Source organism: Notothenia rossii (assembly GCF_949606895.1).
Source record: "Notothenia rossii genome assembly, chromosome: 6".
NCBI lineage: Eukaryota > Metazoa > Chordata > Actinopteri > Perciformes > Nototheniidae > Notothenia > Notothenia rossii.
In genome coordinates this window covers 25692134-25717372 of record NC_136909.1, presented here as the reverse complement: position 1 = coordinate 25717372, position 25239 = coordinate 25692134, and the positions used below count along the sequence as shown (strand labels likewise).

At 38.5% G+C, this 25239-nt stretch overlaps 1 protein-coding gene across 2 annotated transcripts; it reads right to left on the bottom strand.

The window, feature by feature from the left end:
• Nucleotides 1–1992: 1992 nt before the first annotated feature.
• Nucleotides 1993–25228, bottom strand: itga2.2 (integrin, alpha 2 (CD49B, alpha 2 subunit of VLA-2 receptor), tandem duplicate 2). Of its 2 annotated transcripts, XM_079690861.1 has the most exons (30): nt 17797–17951; nt 16539–16662; nt 14198–14304; nt 13811–13902; nt 13360–13474; nt 12785–12912; nt 12538–12686; nt 12179–12329; nt 11775–11940; nt 11198–11274; nt 10050–10188; nt 9709–9854; nt 9461–9604; nt 9112–9315; nt 8826–8956; nt 8530–8693; nt 7978–8129; nt 7739–7849; nt 7315–7400; nt 6131–6272; nt 5857–5940; nt 5664–5740; nt 5488–5571; nt 5297–5399; nt 5091–5201; nt 4295–4405; nt 3803–3916; nt 3580–3669; nt 3295–3411; nt 1993–2980 (listed from the first exon to the last, which is right to left on the bottom strand). In XM_079690861.1, exons 1-30 carry the CDS (start codon nt 17879–17881, stop codon nt 2894–2896), a joined length of 3591 nt encoding a protein of 1196 aa, XP_079546987.1. In that variant the 5' UTR covers nt 17882–17951; the 3' UTR covers nt 1993–2893. The 2 variants fall into 2 exon arrangements, with proteins under 2 accessions (XP_079546987.1, XP_079546988.1); XM_079690862.1 differs by lacking the exons at nt 13360–13474; nt 13811–13902; nt 14198–14304; nt 16539–16662; nt 17797–17951 and adding an exon at nt 25140–25228.
• Nucleotides 25229–25239: the final 11 nt, after the last annotated feature.

Below are 25239 nucleotides of genomic sequence, written 5' to 3'. Positions count from 1 at the left end.
GTCTGTCTCAAGACTCAAAAACAAGGATGCAATCATTAAAAAAGAAAAAAAAGGTCGCACATTATACATGTTCTTTCCAGTTCTTTTGTGTGAATATGTGATAACATGCAGTCACAATAAGCTACTTTCAAAGTATCTGGAGTTATGTGATCTCTCTACTTCAGAACATTCTAATCAATATTATGTGTAGCTTTTGATGATTATTATATGAGTGAATAAGACATCACGACGTTTCAGAAAATCATACATTTCAGAATTATCTGTTTTTAAGACTGAGGGGCACATCTTCACTATTGTTTATCACTTCATGTCACATTCAATTAGGTCTATTTTTAAGCTATTTTACCTTATCAACTAGAATAAGCGATGTTTAATGGAAATAAATGTGACTAGTGTCTGTCAAATCAATGAACCATTAATGAGGTAGTAGTTGTCATGCTACTTGTTATTTAGAATTTGTGAAAATATCAAAATTGATGCAAAAGCCAGAAGTCAGTATCTGTGACAATTGCTTCCTTTAACAAGTAGGAAAATGTTTACTAGATGTTGAGTTATGTGTGCACATCAATCAGCGTCTGGTGTGTGTGATTCTCCAGATCATAGCCTTTGAAGAGTGGAAGCTTCCAAAACACTTCCTGACATGCGAGTACATTTCTGCACTGCTGTATCAACTTTAAAGTGCTGTCTGTCCTCCTGAAGCCATTAATGGCATCAGCAGAGGGACACAGTGCTCCCTGTCCCAGGCTCTCAGCTAAGTTTGGTTCAAACAGACCAAGGCAGCAAACTGTTAGTGCTGATTGAAACTAAAATCAGGACAGCAGAATATCTACAAGCCATGGGGATTTACTTTGATGTTGTACTCTAACCCATCATTTAAAAAATAAAATCTAAGTTCAGGCTGTAATACTGTTAGCTACTCCAATATCTTTCGGACAGGCTTGACAAAATCTTTCAAGTTTTAGGTATCGAATGAAATAGATGAAAAAATCTCTCAGAAAATGCAAAAATAAGCCAAGGGGTATTCAATAATTTGCTTTGACATTACTTTAGGTTTACAATATTGCAGTCATTTGTGAGCAATCGTCCCATTGTGCATGGCATTGCTCAGATGTTTGGCTGCAAATGTCAATCAACTTGTAGGAAACCCTCAGGAGATGTACAAAGTATTATTTCCACATAGCTCTACTCATGGACTCCCAATGCTATTGCTCAACCCCGTAGTGCAAGAGTAATTGTGAAACAGAGTAATTCAATCATCTGAATTCTATGTATCCCCTCCAGCAAGGGAAGCTCAAGTCCAGTCTTCATAAAAAATCTGCTAGTTATTAGAGACAAATAGCATATTCCACCTCGCCAGAAGAAATGCTTAAGACTCTGCTGGGTGCCGGAGTTGGCTCGCTCAAAGGGAAAACATTCAGAAACACATTCCTACACAGTCAAGGGACAGAAACCTGACTGTGGGAACACACGACAGTCAAAACTCTGAGAGGAAACTAATTGGAATTGAGCGAAAAACTTAAAGGGAAGTGGTCCAAGTAAGGTCATTTCAGGGCCAAGTCCTCTAAAGGTGGTCCAGTGAGAGGGGAGAGGAGAAGAGATGCAAGAAAAGATACAATACAACAACACAATACCAAATAGCTCATAAATGTGTATTAATTGAATTGTGTTCATCAACAGAACAGAGAGAAAATACTGAACAGTGCCAACACGTCATCTATATCATGCTGCCATCTAGTGGCAACATTGTGCTAATACAGCTTTAACTAAGCCTAAACGATCCCCCCACTGCAAGTGAGAAACCAAGCTCAAGTGCAGACCTACCACAGAATATATTTGATAGTACCATTCAACATCTCAGAGTCATGAACTATTTCTCGGTAGTGAACAGTATTTGAGAAACAAAGTGTGTTTCATTGATTTATGGCATTGTGTTTTTTTTTACGCTAGTCTAGAGTTAACAATCGGTTGGTAAACAGAAAACACGTACTTGCATCAATTTTGATAATGGATTTAATGGTTTAACAAACATATTTGCTGGTCATACTCCATTAACCATTAAATAATCAATAAACATTTAACAGATTAAAATAACAAAATATTCTATTCAAAAAAAGACCGGACAAGAAGTGCAACAAATGGTAAAATACAACAAAATATCATCAATATTACAAATATCATCAATAAAGATAAAAACAACACAAGTAAAAACTTTGCATTTACAAAACCCAATATGAAAGATCATAATTCTATCTTACAGTATATACAGTGACATACACATAGAGTAATAGCTTTTACTCTGTCCAGGAAAGGTATAATTTCTTGTTTACATAGAAAATACTAATGTCTATAAATGCAATAAAAGCCCTGAGTGGCTGAGGTGACGCTGGATTGCAAAGCAGTATAAGCTACAGACCACATGTGTAATAAAAAGATTAATGCAAATGAGCATAATTAAAAATAAGGTTTTTCTAATTGAGAATGCAATATTTCTATCATGTTACCATGTTGTTATAAAAATGCAATGCGTATCTTAAATGCCTTTACAGTGTTAAACCTTTAATCCATAATGTCATCTAAAGAAGAAAAAGTATTGCATCCTGTCATATTGGGGGAAAAAGACCATTTTTACATTGAATTCAAGTCAGTGCATGACAGCAACTGATCAATGTATAGCCCACAAAGCTCAACAAAATAAAGACAAAAAAAAGATCCTCAGTAAAATGGTCCAAATCCCATTTATCCACCAACTTGTATCGACTTAATTCAAATGTCCAATTTCCAGTGATTGCTCTTCAGTCCATTAGCACTTTATGAGCACCAGTGACGAGAACCAGTATGCACACTGAGAACAATGCTCCAGTGAGCAGAGAGACGCTGCAGGTCTCGTCTTACGTTACAGCACTTCATCCACATGTGCGCGGCTCTGCGTGTCGTCATCCTCCATCTGAAGCTGCTTGTACTTTCTTTTGAAAAACCCAAACTGGAAAGTAAACAGATTCAGTTCAGGCACAGTTTATTTTATACGAAAAGGATAACGGAATCAATAAAAAAGAGATTCTAGCATATGTTTTTGGTGAGAATATATCCAGTTATATTGAAATCTGTTGCAGGAGACGAGTGATGAACACATGCTTTATTTTCAAACTTTAAATAAAGCTGCTCATTCGCATGAAACACAGATCAGGTAGATTCTTCTTGGTAAAATGCTCATGTATACAGATCATCATCAAGCCACAATATTCTACTGATGTTGCTCCCTATATTGTAACTGTTTTTTTTCAGACAGACACTTACTTTCCACAGCAGTCCGACGGCCAGAGCCAACAGCAGCAGTCCACCAATGATGCTTCCTGCTATCACTCCCACTGGAACATCCCCTTTCTCTCCAGGTTTACTGACTGTCAGCACCACCTGCAGCAGGAGAGGAGAGCTCATCATCTGTCTCACTCAGATATGGCATTATTAACAAACAACAGCAAGCACGACACGACAGACCATGCCAAATGAAGAAACAAAACAGTATATATATATTTTCCTTTTTCTTATTTCTTTTTATGAGGCAGACAATCAAAATCTTACTGGTAGCTGTTTGAGGCCGATGATGAGCAGGTCAGGGTTGGAGGTCTCCACATCAAAGTTGGAGGTCAACTCAATCATCTGATAGGTGGCCTTTCAGGACAAATGTATACAAATAAGAGCACTGAAAATGTATTAATTTAATAATAACACAAGAGAATTCATGGTAAAAAAAAAAGAAGGAAAAACCAACGGTAGTATGAAATTAATTTTCGAACATATTTACCGAAATAAATGTGCCACTCCAAATCCTTGTTTTAACTTTCACAAAGTAGTCTGTATTTATTTCGGTGTCCTTGAGGATGCACTTGATATACTCGCATTTTGCAGTCTTGCAGTCCTTTTGATTAAAAGAAACAATGTCAACAAATATAAATCAGTACACAACACTAAATTGTGGTGCAACCACAACGTTTCAAATTACTTAAAGTTTCTTCTGCATCTAGGATTTTTGTGAAACAAATAGAAACCATGCATTCAATAACAACTAAACAAGAATAGGATCAAATCAGTTCACATACATGTACAAACTATTGTATCATGAAACATTTTCACATAAGGTACTTCTCATGCTCAGTGTTCCTAATTAGATTTAAGAATCACTATTTTCCCCTATGATAGAAATGAAAACACTGTAGTAGAGGATGTCTCCCGTGTCTCTCTAAGAAAGATGAAACATATATAAAGATATAAATGCTCAAAGAAATAAGAGACTGACCAGTTTCTCCATGCCTCTGAAGTTCTCTTCCGAGAAAGGCACGTTGTGGTTCTTCAGTCCGATCTTCAGAGGATCGACCAGGCCGCTGGAGTCGCAGTTGATGGCCCCCCCCTGCAGGAGGACAGGCCTTAGGTCATTTATTCTCCCAAAGCATGACACAGTCCAAATCATACAGTACAATTCAAGAACATTTACATAAAGTTTACAAGTCATGTTTTAATTTAAAGGTCCCCTGTTATGCAGCTTTTCATCAATATGTTATAGGTCTCAGATATATACAAACATGTCTCTGAAGTGTTTGGCTCCAAATACCAAACAGATGCATGGTAGCATCCCATAATCCCCTCTGTTTCAGCCCTGTTTCAAAAGTGCTTATTCTCTGTCTGTTACTTTAGATGAAAATAAGGAGCCACTCCCCACGCCCCTCTGAGAGATATTTGGTTAAAAAGAACACAATGGTGCTCTAGGAGGAGATTCAGGTGATAAGGTGGAGGGGGGGTTACCTTGGTTGGTGATTGGTTAATGGTTACACAACCCAAAAAAATCGTTATGACATCACAAAGTGGCCAAAATCTGATCAGCTCATTTTCAGACAGGTTTTTATATAAATGTGTCAGGACAAAAAGAGAGCGACTATTTTTTCTGAAACTTTCAGAATCTCTTTACACAGAGGGGACACATGTTTATGTATAAAATACATGAAAAAGTGTATTTTGCATAATAGGTGACCTTTAAGCTAAACATTTTTTTACAAACTATTTAGGAAGTTGCTGGTATTTGGTGTATGAGTACTCACTGTTTGTGTGTCCACGCTGGTCACGTAGAGCAGCTGGTTTCCACCTTTAGTGGACACTGGCAGAGCGATGGTCACATACATGAGGCTGACAGGGAAGCTACTTGTTGAAACCTTTAAATATAATTTGTTTTAATTAATATAGTTGAAAAATATAAAATGAGAAAATGAGATAAAGATATATCAAGAGGCATATTAGTTTATTGCACCTTTACTGTGAAGTTAAACACTGGGCCGATATCATCAAGACTTGTCACCGTTGTTACCACGGGAACTGCAGTGTCTGCCACGTAGAAATTGATATTTGAATGCCTGTGACAAAATATAAACATTCACTTTAAAGATCTGCCATCATCAACTGTTAATATATGTTAATAATTGCCATTTTAATTAAAATCACCTTGATAAACCAATCCCTGCATCATATCGAACAGGAAGTGAAATGTCCACCTTGTTGTCTGCTGGTCTTTCCTCTTTACCATCACTGTAAAGGAAAAATAGGTATAGAATATTATTACCTTTAAATCAGGTAACGAGTCAGAGTTCTTCATTAGATTGCTAATTAATTAAGTGTACCTCTTGGCCTCAAATTTCACCTCGGCTTGGTTTTGCAACATGTCAAGATTGTATTCAAAATTCATCTGAAATTTCATCTGTAATGAAATATTGAGATGTTTTGCATTATTTACCATAATTAGCCAAAGAAAGACATTTGTATATAGACAAAACAGATGAAGATATTTCATAAGTCTTTTTGCTAGTAACTTACTTCTTCGTCTTTTTTTAATGCTGGGTATCCCACTTGGCAGGTGACAGTTTGGGTTTGAGTTGAAGCGCATTTGACTCCATCCGTCTGTAAATGTGCAGTTCAGAATTGCACATAGGCTTTGTTTAACTTACAATACACAACTCAAAATCTCTTAACTTTATTCCAAAAACTTCACCAGCACATACAGAAAAGTAGAGAAACAATTCATACACATTTGATCTTAATCTGCCAGAAAAGTCTATTCAAGCATGTGAATAAGACATCTTTTACTCACAGGAGGGAAGACAGAGGAGTAATAGAGGTTCCCAGAGAAAGTGAGCAAGACCTGAGTGTTATACGCGTTCTCCTTTTTGTTCTTCACAACCACTTCAAATGAAAGTTCTCGGTTATTAGCGCTGACCATAACGGGAGCTGAGCTGCAAGACAAGTGCTCAGATTTCTGTACTCTGCATTTACATGATACAAGGAACATACTCACAGAATGAACATTGTATTTTGACCATAGGAATAGTACTAAGTAGGGATAGTTAAACTGTCTTTACTTGATTAAAAGACGGGAGTTGTGTAAATATGTGAGCCTAGGGTGATTTATTCATTTTGTGTCTAAGAGTGTTGGTCTTTCTCTTCTTTTTTCATTAACATCTATAAATACAGTGGAGACAGCACAAGTTTACAAAGATGGAAATAAATGACAGGTTGAAAATCACAAATCAAATGTTTGTGAATAGGTTTAATGTTTTACTTTAGTTATCTTGCATATTACTCAGCACATATCACTAAAAAGTTGTTTTTCCAAACTCACAAGTCTGACCCAGTTATTTAATGGGCTATGCAGGAGCTCTGTAAACTGGAAAACTCAGCTCAACGCAGCTATTTAAAAATAAGACAGACTTATAAAAGAGAGTAATAGAAAATTGTGTAATGTTTGTTAGACGTTACCAAGGCATAACATTAAATATAGATTTAGACACGCAAGTCTTTCTTCTTTGTTACATAAATGTGTATACTAGCAGATAAATTAAAAAAACAGGGCTCTAGGGTTGGTACAATAACAGATGGTCATTTCAGTACAGCATGAGAGGGCTGCTGCTTACAAATGTAAACCCTAAGAATCTATTATTATAATCACCGACTTTAACTAAAACAAAAATCGAAACTTCAACGAAAATATTAAAGTTGTCATTATTTACTGAGATGGCCGTCGCATTAAAGTAAGAAGCTGGTAGAAATAGTTTTTCTTAAGAGCCTTGAGGTGATCGCTTAGTGCTTACCCTTATTTTACAAATGACTCATAGTGAAGAAAGACTTCTCCGTGCCTGAGCTTGTTCTGTTACACACATCATTATTACAACTCTAAAAACCCTTAAATTAAAGACGAATTCTTTAACCTGAAGATACAATCCCACATTGAGCAAGTTAGACATGTTACATCTTCACAAAAACATTGATGATTCTTACCTGGATGCCTTTGTGTCTGTTTTCACACTGAGCACCAGATCGCTGACACACACGTCATCAGAGCCGCAGTCTTTTGTGAAGGGGATCTGAAACAATAACAGAGCAGCAAATTCAGTCCAGGATGCTTCTCTTAAGGCATCTTTAAAACGAATGAAACTCTATTATATTTGTACTGCATTGAATGAACTTTAACCTTTTGTTTGGGAAAACACCAGTTGTGTAAATCTTAGAGCTTGCGTGACTTAGTGAATGACTTACATTTGAAAAGTATGTAATCATTTCACAACCATGTCATTTTAAATGACTGTACAATATAACACTCTATTTAAAGTCCTTGTCACCTGATTGTCTCCTGTTAACCCCTTAAGACCAAAGGCAAACAAATGAACACACATTCAGACATTTCATGCACTGTATCACTTACAAAGAACTCCCATGCACTTGAAGAAAACCTATCGAGGACAGGGTTCACATCTGCATTCTGCTGCTCGATTTCTACTTTCAGACTGAGGGAATTGACAAAATCTGGTGCCTCCTGTTAGAGAAACAACATGTGGACAGGTCAGGAGATATGAAGTCATATCTCTACATGTGCTCACATTCCTGTGCTCACGTTCCTTGATGCTATTTGATGACTGCAAAACCAATTGATTTTGGCATTACCTGAACATAGACCTGGTAATCCAGACACAGGGGCACAGATGATATTTTTGCCTTCTCTGTGAGGTAGCGTTCATTGTTTTTACTGAACAGTCCTCTTGACGTCACCCGTGAAGCCTGCAAGTCAGCGTCCAGAGTCAAAGTGTAGGATATATCTGTAAAAAGAAGAGTAGAAGGTGTTTATTCTCAAACCTAATTATTTGAAAATCTTTCAGGAAATCGCGTTATTTTGGCAAAAATGTTTTTTTGCTTTCTTGCCTTGAGTTCAATGAGAAAATCAATACCGTCCCACATCTCTGCTTGTGGATGTTGTTACCTTCAATGGCCCAGAATGTTTGATTTACCTGTTTTTAGTCTTTTTGTTAAGTTAAGTTAAGCTAAGCTAAGTGGCTTGTAGCTGTAGCTTCCTATTTACAACACAGACATGAGTGTGGTGATCTTCTCATCAACTCTTGGTAAGAAAGCAAACAAAGCAAAGTGTATTCTCTAAAAGTATTACTTTAAATTACAGGAATCTACTTATTCCCGAGCAGGACAAGAGGTAATCAGATTTACCAATGGGTCCAACAGGTTTCTTAGGCCTGAATGCAGCACTGAAACAGAGGTTGGTGTTGAAACATGTAAGCTTGCGTCCATTAATGTTACAGGGTTTGTTGAAAATGTTGATTTTATCGGGTTTGAAAGAAGCTCCCGCCGTGACAGATGCCACACCTCTGGACCTGAAAACCAAGAGTACATTTAAATTAGCAATTTTTATAAACAATGGACTCATTTACTGATTTTGATGATTGTAATACAATGTGGTAAATTATTTCATACAGACAGATGTTATTACAGGTTGCCAGACATACCAGAGCTGCACCACTTTGCCATATGCTCCGATGGAAATGTCAGGGATTGTGTCATCATTCAGATCTGTGTAGCTATCGAGGGACCGTCCGAAATACTGCAGCTGAGGATCCAGTTTTGAGCCAAAGATTCTCTGAAACACATTATCAACAATACCTGCTAATTATTTCAAAGTTTAATAAATTAACGGTCATTAATCATAGGAGACCTTTCTTTTTGGCCCCAATTAAAACAAAAATCTTCCAAAACAAGTCTCTCTGTCTTTCAGATATCAATTGTCCTCCGTACCTGTGAGTACTGTTTGTTTAATGTGTTCTTCTCCCCGTTGTAGATGTAGATGACACCTTTTCCTTTGTCTTCCAGTGGGGCTCCGACTACAATATCATTGTATCCGTCGAGGTCCAGATCAGGAACGGCAGAGATGGCCATCCCAAAACGAGCGTTCTCTGTTGGGGGGGGACCACTGAGGAATCCCTGCTCGTTCAGTATACCCTTCAGAACAAAAACACAGGAACTATGAGGCCTGTGGAGCGAGACCTCTTGGTGCAGGTCTTTTCAATTCTATCGTTGAAGTCAAGCTTTGAAGATGTCTTCTTGACTTTTTACACCCACTGAGTGACATGTGGAGTATTTGTACCTTGGTGACCTGGAAGATGTAGACCTTGCCTTCCTCTCTCTTCAGATCGCTCATGAACATGGGTGCTCCGACCAGCAGGAGGTCCGTCACCCCGTCTCTGTTCACGTCCAGGGGGCACAGGACACTCCCAAAGTATGACCCAATCTAGGAGAGGAGTTCAAGCAGTTTACTGATTATAAATACTTCCTAAAAGTATAAATGTTTGTATTAGGGGAAATTGTGAATACCACATCCTCAAATGTCAGTACCTGTTTCCCTCTTTCAGAATCTATTATAGCAGATTGTTTCTGGGCATTGACGGTATAGACAATAACTTGTCCAGAGTGGTTGGAGCGAGGTGCACCAGCCACAAAGTATTCTGTGGACACATCGCTGAGTGTGGTCACAGAATAGCCTGGGAACCCAAAAAAGCACGTTTTACTAGCTGGCATTTTGAGCTTGAGAAATCTTTTTGCTTTACACCGTGCTGTAATGTACACACACATTTGAAAAAAGCCATCCTCCAGTCTGGTTTCTGTGTTGCTTCATGCAAATGGTTTAAGTTACAGTATCAAATATGATGATTGCAGAGGAAAAGGTTAATGCCTACCCAGTAGTGAGCTGTGGTTTCTGTCTTGAAGTATTCCCTCAAAGGCTGAGAAAGGGAGAATGTCAGCTTTTGACCCTTTTTGATGGACAACAGTGCCGCTCCAAGCGTAGGCTCCCACTGCTCCCAGCATCATCACATCCTGAAACAGCACGGGTCAAAGATCAGTCCGCAGCTACCAAACAAATACTACTAGAGTTCAAAGCATTTATATATATATATATATGATCTATATATCAGTATCAAAGCTTTTAAACAATATCAAAAGGGAGTTACTCTACTGAGTTACCCCGGTGAAAACCACCAAAAGCATTCAGAACAGTGTGAGGTCAGGACATCTTATAATATGTGATTATTCTTGACAGAATGCTGAAGAGAAAAAAAAGCAGCTTCCTCATTCCTTTTAGCGAGAAACCCGCAGTACTGCAGGAGGGCTGCTGTGAAGCAAAGCAAATGTGTTTTCACAATGTATTTTGTGGTCAGCCAGATTCTGTGACCAGTTGTATTGTCACTTCAAATCATGGTGACATTATCAATGTTATTTTGATAGGTGTTACACAAAGGGTTTACTTTATTGTATTTAGTAATTGTCACATATTTTCATTGCTTTGACAGCAGAAACCTGTGGTCTGTTGTGTCTGTCACCCACACCTAAAAATATTCTGTCAATGCTTCAGTGTTTTTCCGTTGTCTACCCTGTAGTGTCAGCCTCACTGCATGTGATGTGTGACAAATTATAGGGCAAGACACAACAAATAAAGCATAGTCTGGAAACAACGTATGTGTTTTATTTATCTTTGTGTCCATCAATACACTGCTTTCGCCAAAGACCTGTGATTGTACGTAGCAGGTACTACCATGTAGCATGTGCCTTGTGGGAGAAGTGCTTATTTGATCCTTTGTATTGCAAGCTTTGAGACTTTATTGCTGATGATAATTACTGCTGTGCTAATTTAACATTTGAAATGTTCTCAAAAGGAGTACAAACACCTGTTCATCCTATTGACTTTAAAACTAGACTTCCTTTAACATGTTTTACACTGCCACAACCACAAAACCATGACATTTGTCAACATAGTGGTGGATGTGTGAACTTGCCATGTCACAATTGATTAGAAATGTTTAGAGGTGTACAATACAGTGTTCTTTACCTGTCGACTTGAATAGTGAGCGCTGAATCCGACCTGGGACATTTCCATCTTAAAGTTGTCGCCCCCTTTTCCAGTGCCTTGTTGGAACAGAGCATTGTTTAAACACCAGCATTGACAACTATTACCGCCTCACAGTTACTGCCTCAGCTAAAGTGAAATTGCAGTTTAAAACCCATGTATTTCCAAAATGTCATAGCCTCATTTTTTATCCTTTTAGAAGTGTGTGCAAAATGGTCCTAATAGGGCGTAAGATTATGGCCAAAAACGTTTTATTACTTTACGACCACCAAATTCTACTTAGGTCATCCTCTAAAGTGAATTATAGTGACAAATTAAACAGAAATGACAATAACAGAAAAATGACAGAATGAGAAGTATGGACAAACAACACAATTAAAACCGAGATGCATATACAAAATGGGGGAAAAAGGCAAAATAAATACATTTCCTTTGATCTCACTTTTGATCTTCAGCTGTGACAGGTATGTTGTGACATGCCTGCATGATGCATGATTTGTCAAGTACACATACAGCCTGTGAAACAACAACCATAGATCATGTATATTACTGTATGCACCTTCTATGTTGAAGATGCGGCTCCCCAATGCTCCAGCGATGGTGGAGAGGGCCGCCTCTTCAGACACATTGAAGAAGTACTTCTCTGTGGGTACACTGGCAATGGATTTGATTTCTTTTATAAGGTTGTCTGTGTTGATGTCGTTTCGGATGTAATAACCCAGGACCTATGGAAAAAAATTGAACACCACAAATTCAGGTACTAACACTGGCACATCATAACTACTAATTAATCAGACATGTATGCAGATAAAAGGCATAATACGTTTTGCAAAGTCATCCAATGATGTGCAGTCAGCAGGCATTGTTCACATTTACAATAATATAGATTTTAAACTAAAATATAAACTATAGAATTGGAGGTAGTTGGATGTCATTGGTATTAAATTGCAGATCATCACTTACAGCGATACCGAAGCGGGTGATACCTTGTGCCTCACAGCCGGAGATGACTGTATCATTGAAGGTCGAGTCGTGAGACTCCCCGTCAGTGACCACTACCATAACCTTGGCAGCGCCTGGTCGCCCTCCGTTTTTACTATGGAAACCCCACTGACTGAAGAGAGCAGATACAGTGGACACTTTTCAGTAAATCAAATAATTATTAGTTCATAAATCAGGTTATAATACAACAAATAAACAGACAAGACAAAAAGAACAACAGACAAATCATAAGAAAAACTGAAGCAAATATACCAACCATATCAATTAAGTAAATAAAAAAAACAGAAATGCATAAAAGGTGGTTCCACTGCAACACTAACCTGGCATATTGGATCGCATGAAAGGTGTTGGTGGAAGAGCCGTACATTTGTGTGATTGTGGACGTTGCAGCTAGCACCTCATCTTTGGTTTTATACTGGTTCAGTGTGAATTCAAACTTCGGATCGACAGCATACTGAATGACACTGACCTGGCATAATGAAACAATAGTGTGATAATGTACAGCATGAACCCCCGCCTTATTCTCTGCTTAGATTTCCTCTTGTGACTAGTAAAACATGACGTTACCTGTGTTTTCTTTGGCCCGATGTCGAGTGCAGGTATTAATTTCTGGAGGAACGCAGTCATTGGAGCCCAAGGATAAATACTGTTGGAACCATCCAACACAATCACAATGTCCATAGGCCCTCCACATGCTAGTAATGTGCAAGGAGAAATATGATGATACATTTAGGCAGAAGTCAATAATTGTCAGTTCATGCCCTTCACTTTACTGCTGATCACTGTATGTTTACATTTCATGCATAATATCGTAGCTACCTGTTAGTTGCCTTTTTTCTACATTTGTTAAAATTACATTATTATGTGGTTTAACAGCTGCAAGCAAAAAATCTGTTTTGAAGGTTTGTAAAAAAAATTCCATTGACGATTCCAGAAGCTGATAAAAGGCAGAGGATTGCCAAGCTATGTTGTAAAAGATGTGAACCTAGCAGATACATAGTATTGATACATTTAAAACAATAATTTAAAACAGGCCATGTCTTTTGTTAAACATGTTGCTGTTTGTGAGCCAACTCAAAGATACAATACATACAGTAGCTCAACATATCTGCCATCATATTTAAAAATAATACAGATCTTACTCTGGATGGCAGGAGAGAAGGCAGGTTGAGGTTGAAACAGGGGGTTCATTCTTGCACATATTCCTGGGTAGAAGACCTGATTGCCACACTGTTGTCCCCAAAGAGGACCACACATCTGCATCACATGAGAGGAGACGTAATGGAAAGTCAAAATGTTCCTTATAAGCTCTTGAGTTGAGTTGAACATCCAATGATATGTTATATTAAACTATGTTGGTGTTAAATAAAGGGACCTTTATGTGCAGTGTCTGTTGTCTTAATTTAGTAAGACTACTTCCTGCTGCTATCAGCCACACACTTGCTTCCATCAAAAAATATATTGTATCACTAAACACAAAGATAGAAAATAGATGCAGAAACGACCTGCCAATCTCTAAATAGCACAACTTCCTTTTTTATCCTTAGTATGAAAACACACACACGCACACGCACACACACACACATACAGTACCATCAAATCATCAGAAGAAGGCATCCGGGTAAGAGTCAAACCCAGGCTCATGTTGTCGTTGACGCTTGCAACATCTGGAATACTAACAGAATCTGTGGACAGAGAGGCAAAGGCAAATAATCAGTAAATAAAATATTATGTTTATAAAACTTGAATTCTTACAATTTTTACTTAGCTCAAAGTATTAATGGAATACTTGCTTTGCTGTAAACTGCTATTATTCTTATATTTTTTATTAATTTCCAGAACATCAGAAGCCTAATGTCTGGAGATATTTGGGATATATGTATCACAGCACATTTCTTCAGTTCTGTTTCGGCATTTGAAGTACATGGACAATGTTTGGTGTAGAAGTCAGAGGTTAAACAATAAAACACCAAACCTTACCTTGAAGATTGAGCTTGTCACAGCTGTTTCTGGACCCTGAGACTGGACACTTGTAAACATCCCCCTTCCTGTTAGTCAAACCACTCCATGGGGCACCAACCAGCAGCCTGCATAAAACAACAATATCCATCTCTTCCTAACCCATAAACATGAAACTATAGTAAATGTTGTTGTGTACAATGCATGACCTGCTGCACATACAGGAGCTGAATAGGACTCCAAATGATTACATTCTGTAAAATGGTTACAGAATTTCAATCTTTAAGCTTAAAGTTAAATTGTTGTGGCAAAAAAAAAGTGATTTGATTTCATTAGTTACAAATCAAACAGGGGTCAGACCCTCAGCAGGCCAATTTAAAAAAAACAATACAAAACATCCAAAAACAGTCATACACTAAGAGAGTAACTTTGTGTGTTTGTACTTTGGGAAAGTGCCAACAAGTCAGTGATGTGGATCTTCTAACGTTTGAAGAAACAGCAAAAAAGATTCTACAAGACTACAAAAACGTTACCCCCACATCACAACATCCAGATTCTGATACAAGAAGCTAAGATATAAAAATAAGAGATTTCTCAAAATCCAGAACCACTCATTTTAGAAATATGTAAGTCCCAATACTGCTATTAGGCTGACCCTTAATTTATAACCAACTTCAAGTAAACTCTCCAAAGCGTCAAACAAGGCCCAGGAAGATGGACAAATCATCCTAATGTGTTGGTAAGAGCACAGCACACAGGATGTGACACTATTGCCTTTAAATGGTTCTTTATGTTAGGGAGCAGAGACCACAATCAGATACTGGACACTCCCTGATTATGCAAAAAGGACACTCCTCCAGACATGGAGTGACTCTGGCTGTGAACAACTTCCAGACATCATTGAGGAGCTCAGTTATTGTTTAACCAAATGTTACAATTTGAGTGGCGCAACATGTAACAAGCTTTAGACATGGCAGTATTCTTTGTGTGACACATACACATACACATGCACCTTGTACCAGCTCAGACAAAATGTAGTACCATATTATTATTTAAGACTACAGTTTCTACAATTTTGCAGTGATATGCCCAGGGTAGTGTTAGGAGATTCAACATGTATGTATATGTTTCTTATCGGTAGAGCTTTTTTTTTTATTAAATCAAATATATGGAAATTTCCCCCCCAAAATATATTGTTGTTTATGCTATGCTTATCAAATGCTATTAGTACAAAAGAATGTGTTCAAGAACATCACTAAGAGTCTGCCGCCATGCTAGCGCCACTGTGAGGCTGTAGTCTGGCACATTGGTGCTTTTGGTACAGTAAACGCTGATATTGTGCTGAAACCCTGTCTCCTCCTCTTTCCCACGCATCTAAACTGCATTTTCAACTTTGTTGTAACTACGTTTTAAGGGAAATATATCGCCTCCAGGATTTAAACACGTTTTTAACTTTTTTTAATTGAAACTCAACAAAAACCCAACATAACTACTTGGTTAAGGGTTAAGGATTGCCTTAAAATGCGTATGTTTCTTACATTATTGAAGTTAAAAACATCAAAGAGGACTTTTGGTTTCACACGAGACATTAGCACTAGGCAGGCGATTGTTACACCCATTCATCTAGGAATACACAACTGTACAATTGCTATCCATCGAGTAGCTGCTTCAGTCTGGACAAGAGCAGCCAACCAACAGAAGTAATTTCCTCTAGCATGTCTAAAAAACGATTATGATTATCAGGGTTAAGCAGAAGAGCTGCAAAAAACACAACCTCTAAAGTCTTGCAGAGAATTTGCCATGCAGTTACCATTCCCTTCATTTGAAAACAAAATGATGCAGTTGAGCAGACAACTAATCAACTGAGATTTCATTTGAATCATAGTGTCTGCTCTAACAAACCAATGATTAGGTAACAGTATGTATACAAAATTAATGAATGTAGAGGTGGACAGTTGTGTACATGCAGATCACCAAGACAGCTGATAATCAGATGCAACACTTTACAGCAACAGGCCTTCATCGCCAAATACTTCTGAGAATCTTTGGAGCATGTTGAACCTGGGAATTCAGCCATTTTTGGTGTAAAGGCTTGTTCTGACATGGTGTATCTCCAAAAGTGGCCCACTGAGTGAGTATCAGCACCCGGTTTGCTCTGCAGTAAAACTCCTCTCTGCATTAAATCATTATCTTCCTTACCTTTATAGCGATTTCAAAGATTTTGCAAATATATAAATTAAATTGAATGATTAACCGGACATCAAAGCTACAGCACCTACTGTAGACAGGTCACAGTGTGTGATGTAAGCATGGACAAAAGCGATGCAGTGTGGGACCTCGAAGGTAAAACACAGATCCATACCATTTGCCTTCATAGTTTGTTGCTTGTTGAACCGTGTAGCCAAACTCCTCCTCCGCTGGCCCACTGAAAATCTTAGCACCTGCAGTGCCGACGTTGAAGGACTGTGAGCGCCATATTCTGTCAGCTGGAGGAGGAGAAAGATGCATGACAGGGATCAACATCAAAATCATGCAAGGTGTCTTTACTGATAATAAGCACCTTGTCAAAGCAGTTGTTGATTGTATGTATACCATCATTATTTTATTTTTGTATGCATGCATAACGTTTTAAAACAAAATTGTTATCAGGTTGTTTATGGGAGGGAGGGCATTCTGACTTCCTCCTTTGGGTGGCTTTTAGTTGAATCATGTACGTTTGAAAAAACACATCAGCTTGACTCGAAAAGTTTAAATACATGAAGGTCGTGTGGATAACTGCGTTGGTTGGTGGATATTGCAAGTCCCGGAACACTGTGTTGCTTCATAGACACAATCCACCTTTAATCACAGCCCTCTAAACCCCCCAGGACATGGAATCTGTCTGTGTACGAGTGAGTCTTCCTGTAGAATCAGACCCACAAGCCCATACAGGCAGAGCTCAGCTATCTGCCTGCCGCCTAGCCCCTCTGCAGGCAGAGGAATGTGCATGGGCTCTGGACTCAAGAGACCTTCACGGCACAACCACGCCTGTTTACCTGCAAAACAAAGTGCCTCCTTTCGGCGTCCTGCAAACCCCAGAACATATCTACATTTCAATTCATTTAAGAAACAGGGGGAATGTGGATATAGGAGAGTAAAATAAAGTATGTGTGGCTGCTGTCTGAAAGGTTCGACAGACTACAGAGCAGATATAACAACACTGTGACCTCTTTTCTACACAAAAAGCCACGTGATGCACAGTATAACCAGCAATCTGGTTGTATTTAATGCATGTGGGTTAACTGTGGATCGTGTAGTTTATTTGGTAGCAGAGGAAGAAACGCAGCAGGGTGGCGTGATTTCAAAACAAAAGCACTTCCAGGTAAGAATAATTCACTAAAATGGGCTGCACACTGAAACTACTCCCTGCTGCTCTTCAGATGTGTTTTATGAGAAGAAAAAAATAAATGAACAATCAAACTAAAAGTTATGACCAACGACTATCAAACATTGACGACATTAATTTATGAAGACGATTTGAAACGCTCGCTATTCGTGGAAAGAATTGTTGCTCATTTACTCTTTAGGTGAGAGAATAAAGCAAATAACGCCACCAACGTCCAAAAAATATCAATACTTACTAATGACTACTAAAGTGAAGAAGAAATTCCCCCAGATTAACTCCATCGTCGACTTTATTCCATGTGTAAAATGAAGCCGCTGCATTTATCAGAGTTGTTGCTGGGCGGACCAGCCGTGACGCGCCGGACACGCTTCCTAAATAAGGACTGAGCTCTGCCTCTCACCTGTCGGATCAAACTTACTCCAAGTATTGTCAAAGGGGTGTGAAGTGAACTCTGCAATACAGTCTGTCTGGGGAAAGGCACGTTGGTCACGTCCTGTGGCTAGAAATCCTGCTGCGTTCAGGAAGGAGACCGAATGAAAGTCCTTTAAAGTTAAGTCATTCACTGCTCAAGATTAACAGAACAAAAACAGTATTCAAAATAAGTCCACGCCCAATAGTTTTAATTTAAATCTCATTTAATCGTCAGTCCAAAGCCACATCACGAGAGGACAAACAACATTTAAATTAACATGTCAAATGAAAAAATAAACATCATCAATTTACAGTTCATCATTTGAGTCTCATCTCTGATCCTTCTATGAGTTCTGTATACCCAACATGGAGCAGAGTTATTGACCATTCAATGCTGAATAAGGAATTATATATATTTAGAATATGGATAAATTATATACCGACAAATTATATCACGTATCTAACAGATATTCCCCACTCAGCGAGACACCCGCTGAGAAGCCAACTCTGGTTATTGGTAGCTCTATTATGAGACACGTGAATTTAGAGACCGATGCCTCCACAGTCACATGCATTCCGGGGGCCAGAGCGGGCGACGTTGAGGCGCATCTTAAACTGCTGGCTAAAAATAAACGTAAATACAGTAGGATTGTTATTCACGTCGGTGGTAATGATGTTCGTTTACGCCAATCAGAATGCACCAAACTTAATGTGGCGTCGGTGTGTAGTTATGCTAAAACAATGTCGGACACCGTAATCTTCTCTGGTCCCCTCCCCAATCTGATCAATGATGACATGTATAGCCGCATGTCATCATTTCAGCGCTGGTTGTCTTGGTGGTGCCCAGCAAACAATGTGGGCTTCGTGAATAATTGGACAGCCTTCTGGGGAAAACCTGGTCTGATTAAGAGAGACGGCATTCATCCTACTTTGGAAGGTGCAAATCTCATTTCGGCAAACATTTCAGGGCTCTGTGGACTTAATCCATGACAAACTGGAGTTGAGACCAGGAGGCAGAGTCGCAGTCTTACACGCTTCTCTGCGCTCTCTCCTAGGCAGTCATCCATAGGAATCCCGACCCCAATAAAATACCCAATATTAACGGTGTGTGTGTCTGCCCAAGGACAATTTAAGGTAAAACCTAATAGAGGTGTCATACATAATAACCTAATAAAAGTAAATGTAACAACTACTACAGTGCAACAAAACAGGAAGATTAAATGTGGTCTCTTAAACATAAGATCTCTAGCATCTAAAGCAATACTGGTAAATGATTTAATATCAGATTATAATATTGATATATGCTGTCTCACTGAAACTTGGTTGAGACATGAAGAATATGTCAGCATAAATGAGGCCACTCCACCCAGCCATATCAATACTCATATTGCCCGAGGCACGGGCCGAGGAGGTGGAGTTGCAGCAATCTTTGACTCAAGTTTACTTATCAATACTAAACAAAAATTAAATTATACCTCCTTTGAAAGCCTCATTTTCAGTCTTACGGATCCGACCTGGAAAACTTTGCAGCCAATCTTATTTGTTACAGTGTACCGTGCACCAGGTCCTTATTCAGAATTCTTATCAGAATTCTCTGAGTTTTTATCAGCTTTGGTACTTAAAACAGATAAAGTAATTATCGTAGGTGACTTTAATATTCATGTTGACGATGATAAAAATAGCCTTACTGTTGCATTTAATTCTATATTAGATTCTGTTGGTTTCTGTCAGAGTGTAAATAAACCAACCCACTGCTATAATCACACTCTTGACCTTGTTCTGACTTATGGTATTGAAATTGAGCAACTATTAGTCGAACCGCATAATCCTGCTTTATCCGACCATTTCTTAGTAACTTTTGAAGTACTGTTACTAGACTACAAAGCATTAGCCAAAAGCTCCTGCAGCAGAAACCTATCTGTTAGTGCTATAGCCAAATTTAAGGAAGAGATTCCACCAATACTTAACTCGATAGCATGTCTGCATGTAGGGGAGGAAACTTATACAAAATGTACACCCCCCCAAATTGATCATGTTGTTGATAGTGCTACAGATGCGCTGCGAATAAAATTAGACTCTGTTGCTCCTTTGAAAAAGAAGAAAATAAAACAACATAGATTAGCTCCATGGCATAATGCCGAAACCCGCAAAATAAAGCAAAAGTCGAGACAACTTGAAAGGATATGGCGTTCCACTAAACTTGAAGAATCTCGTTTAATTTGGCATATTACTCTCAATGAATATAAGAAAGCACTGCGTAAAGCGAGAGCAGCATACTACTCTTCATTAATAGATGAGAATAAGAATAATGCAAGATTTCTTTTCAGCACTGTAGCCAGGCTGACAGAGAGCCACAGCTCGACTGAGCCTTCTATTCCCATAGCACTCAGTAGTAATGATTTTATGTGCTTTTTTAACGATAAAATTGTTACTCTTAGAAACAAAATCAATGACCTCTTGCCTTTGACCAGTATAGTGTTATCAACAGCTCCCGGAAACGTAAGTTCTAATAATATTACACTAGATAGTAAACTAGAATGCTTTTCAGCCATAAACCTTGAACAATTAAATTCAATGATTCTCTCTTCTAAACCATCAACGTGTATCTTAGACCCGATTCCAACTAAGCTGTTAAAAGAAGTTTTTCCATTAATTAGCACTTCTTTATTAAATATTATGAATATGTCTTTATTATCAGGCTATGTTCCAAAATCATTCAAAGTAGCAGTGATAAAACCGCTTCTTAAAAAGCACAACCTCGATCCAGAGGTTTTAGCCAACTATAGACCTATTTCTAATCTTCCGTTCCTCTCAAAAATTCTTGAGAAAGCAGTCGCAAAACAGCTGTGTGATTACTTAAGAAACTATGATTTATTTGAAGATTTTCAGTCTGGCTTTAGAACACAACATAGCACAGAGACAGCTCTGGTTAAAGTCACAAATGACATTCTAATAGCCTCTGACAAGGGACTTGTCTCTATTCTTGTCTTACTCGATCTTAGTGCTGCATTTGATACTATCGACCATGATATCCTATTGCAAAGACTAGAGCACTTAGTTGGCATACAGGGAACTGCTTTAGGCTGGTTTAGGTCTTATCTATCTGAACGCTCTCAGTTTGTACGTGTCAATGATGAATCTTCCATGCAAACCAAAGTTAGCCATGGAGTGCCACAGGGCTCAGTGCTTGGACCTATTTTGTTCACCCTATATATGCTTCCATTAGGCAATATTATAAGGAATCATTCTGTAAACTTTCATTGTTATGCGGATGATACTCAACTATATTTATCAATCAAGCCTGATGAAATTAATCATCTAAATAAAATTCAAGACTGCCTCAAGGACTTAAAAACGTGGATGACCTTAAATTTTTTGATGTTAAACACGACCAAAACTGAAGTTATTGTACTTGGCCCGAAGAATCTACGAAACAAATTATCTAAAGATATATTAACTATGGATGGCATTAATTTGGCCTCCAGTGAGACTGTAAGGAATCTTGGTGTTATATTTGATCAGGATTTATCCTTTAACGCCCACATAAAATCAATTTCAAGGACCGCCTACTTCCATCTACGTAACATTGCAAAAATCAGGCATATCTTGCCTCAAAACGATGCAGAGAAACTAGTCCATGCATTTGTTACTTCAAGGCTGGATTATTGTAACTCCTTATTATCAGGGTGTACCAAGAAGTCAGTCAAGTCGCTTCAGCTGATTCAAAATGCTGCAGCTCGTGTACTAACCAGAGTTAGGAAAAGGGACCACATTACTCCTGTTCTGGCTGCCTTACACTGGCTCCCTATAGAACACAGGATAGAATTTAAAATTCTTCTTCTCGCCTACAAAGCCCTTAATGGGCAGGCGCCATCTTACCTTAAAGAACTCATTATACCCTATTGTCCTACTAGGGCATTGCGTTCCAAGAATGCAGGGTTGTTGGTTGTTCCTAGAGTCTCTAAAAGTACAATGGGAGCCAGAGCCTTTTCTTATCAAGCTCCACTTTTGTGGAATCAGCTTCCAGTTTGTGTTCGGACGGCAGACACCCTATCCGTTTTTAAGAGTGCGCTTAAGACTTTCCTTTTTGATAAAGCTTATAGTTAGGGCTGATTAGATTCAGCCCCTAGTTTTGCTGATATAGGCTTAGTTTGTCGGGGGACATCTTACTTCTTCCTTCTCTCTGTCTATACCTGTGTACTCTCATGTTCCGATTAACCCAGCTTCCCCAAATTTCTTTCTTTTTGGTGTCTATATACGCCGGGATCCGGAGTCATGGATGATCCTGCGGTCCTGTGTCATGGATTGCGAGTCCTGGATCTTGAGTCGTGGCTGCGGTCCTGGATCATAAGTCCTGGATGGATATCCTCGTGGATTCATCTTCTTATTATACACACATGCATTTCAAAACATTTGGACTACCTATGTTGCAAATGTATTATCTTTTCAATTTACACACGGCATCTATTGCACGTCTGTCCGTCCTGGGAGAGGGATCCCTCCTCTGTTGCTCTCCCTGAGGTTTCTCCCATTTTTCCCTTTAAACTGTGGGGTTTTCTCTGGAAGTTTTTCCTTGTACGATGTGAGGGTCTAAGGACAGAGGGTGTCGTATTGTCATACTGATATTCTGTACAAACTGTGAAGTCCACTGAGACAAATGTAACATTTGTGATATTGGGCTATATAAATAAACATTGATTGATTGATTGATTGATTGACAATAAAAAGTATTTTACGAGCTGGAAGAATGACCAAAACCATGTTCCTCCACTGGAAAACAATGATGTACGACCTTTAATTGGAACTTATGTGTTGAAGCCTTTAAATGAAATGGGCCGGTTGGGGAAAGAGTTGAAAGATATTTAATTTTCAATGATTGATTGCATTCCAAAATGCAATTTTGGAAAGAATCTTAGCTGGTGGTTGTTTCTTAATACTCAGAGTATGACACCCTCTTATGCTGATTTGTTTATTGAGTAAGTTACTCAAGATACTGTAAAGGGAAACCCCACTGATTCCAATCAAGGTTGAGTATTCATTGAAGGTATGACTCAGTGTGATGTCTACTGTGGCTCAAGAGGAAGTCTGAGAAAATGACCTCTGTGACATCATCTTGGCAACAGATTTAAAACAGAAAGCCTGCATTGTGAACAGGGTGGTGGAATTTAAAGGATGTGGGCATTACACTGGATTTCGCTTGCATTATGAGAAATATAGGGTGCAGCATTTTGAGAGCCTGGAAAGGGAGCCAAAATCTGGATATTTGTGCCTCAGTTGCTACGATTTTGACCAATTCACTAAGTCATGCTGTATTTGGCAGGAATGCTATCACACTCACACAGCTCTACTGGAGCAGCTGGGACTAAGCCTCTTAAAGCACCTATTTAACCACTTTCACCATCATGCAATCATGTCACCAACAACACTGATGGGTATAATTAAGCCGTTAACTTATTGAACACAGTGGTATTGTGTTGAAAGCATGCTAACCCTAATAGGCTGTTATATTTGTTGGATTTTGTTTCATACTTTCTAGTACACCCAAACTTTATGTATGTTTTTTTTTTATACCATACAGTGTTGATCACACTTTACCCTCTCCCTTTCCTTTAGACAGTTACAGTGTAACACTGTCATGTTGTTTCAGTGTTGCTTTCCATGCTTTGCCCAATATGACTTATAAAGATGAGTTGAACAACATAGCTACAGTATCTCCTCTCTTTCAAATGCATCACGTCAAATCTTAAATCACACTAATGAACTAAGGCGTACCCCGTAAAATGTCAAACTTGAGGCTTTCATAATATCAACCACAAACACTTATTAAAGGCTCTCTACACTGTCTTCAAATTCAGTATGAACATTTTTCACACAAGCACAGCAAGGACTGATGAGGTCATTGTAATCAGTATCCCACTACAGTGTTCAGATACATTGTAGGCAGTTTGCCACAGACCCTCGGCTATGTGTTCAGTTTAGTTGATTCAATAGGTTTGGTTGTCCTGGATATCATCCGTATTCAGCAGCTGAATCATACGCCCTCTCCTCTGTTTGTGCAGCCATGATTCGTGTGCAAGTCATGGTAGGCCAGAGCACCTTTACAATTCCTAATGAGCCACTTCAAGCTCTGGTGACGCAGCGCGGTTCCTGGAAAAGGCTGAACTTATTTTGTTGTATTTTTGGTGACAAGAATTGCCTTGAGAAACTGAAAAGGGTAAAAACTTGTCTTTTAGACAAATCAAACTAAACTTGTTAAATCCCACTCAAGATAGTTTTAAGCAGCTCGTCCTGTTAAATCATGTTGAAAAATCGAAGGAAGTCTCTTGTCACAGCAAAGCTTGTGTTTTTTTTTTGCATCAGGCCCTGACATCTTGTAGAAGTGTGGGAAAGTCTTTAAGAATCCCCACTGAGGAGGAACATGAGTCATTTGAAGTTGGACTGGGAGTTGAGAGACTATTTATAATCACAGGAAAAGCCTTTGTCCTTGTTTTACTGTACCACATTATAAAAAGGGGTTTCACACGTCACTTCGGTTCGCATCTTGCTTGGTTTGATCGTATTTCTCCAGGTTTTGACTTATTTGAAAAACCATAAAAACAGCACTTTTTATTTACAATCAGTCTGTTACCCTGGATGATCCAACAGTTTTCATTGGTACACATGACTAATGAATACTTCCTATGAAAACTGTTTGTAGCGAGGTCTTAAATACAGATATTTGTGGTTTTAAGTAAGATGTTTTTTGTGGGTTTTCTTGTAAACTTATTTTGCAATAATTGTAAGTTCATGCCCTTTACTTTACTACAGATCACTGTGTATTTACATTTCATGCATAATATCGCAGCTACCTGTTAGTTGCCTTTTTTCTACATTTCTTAAAATTACATTATTATGTGGTTTAACAGCTGCAAGCAAAAAAAGAGTTTTGAAGGTTTGTTCAAAAAATGTCCTTTGAGGATTCGAGAAGCTGATAAAAGGCAGAGTATTGCCAGGCTATGTTGTAAAAAATGTGAACCTAGCAGATACATTTAAAACAATAATTTAAAACAGACCATGTCTTTTTTTAAACAAGTTGCTGTTTGTGAGCCAACTCAAAGATACCAAGATACAATACATACATTAGCTCAACATATCTGCCATCATATTTAAAAAAAATACAGATCTTACTCTGGATGGCAGGAGAGAAGGCAGGATAAGGTTGAAACAGGGGGTTCATTCTTGCACATATTCCTGGGTAGAAGACCTGATTGCCACACTGCTGTCCCCA

Bases quoted from the DNA above. Each gene is read 5' to 3' on its own strand.
- itga2.2 (XM_079690861.1), bottom strand. From the start codon at position 17,881: ATGCAGCGGCTTCATTTTACACATGGAATAAAGTCGACGATGGAGTTA. The intron at 13,903-14,197 runs GTAAGGTTTGGT...CTCTGTCCACAG, and splicing joins TGACAAGCTCAATCTTCAAG to ATTCTGTTAGTATTCCAGAT. The intron at 5,400-5,487 runs GTGATTTTAATT...ATTTTGTCACAG, and splicing joins GCAGGGATTGGTTTATCAAG to GCATTCAAATATCAATTTCT.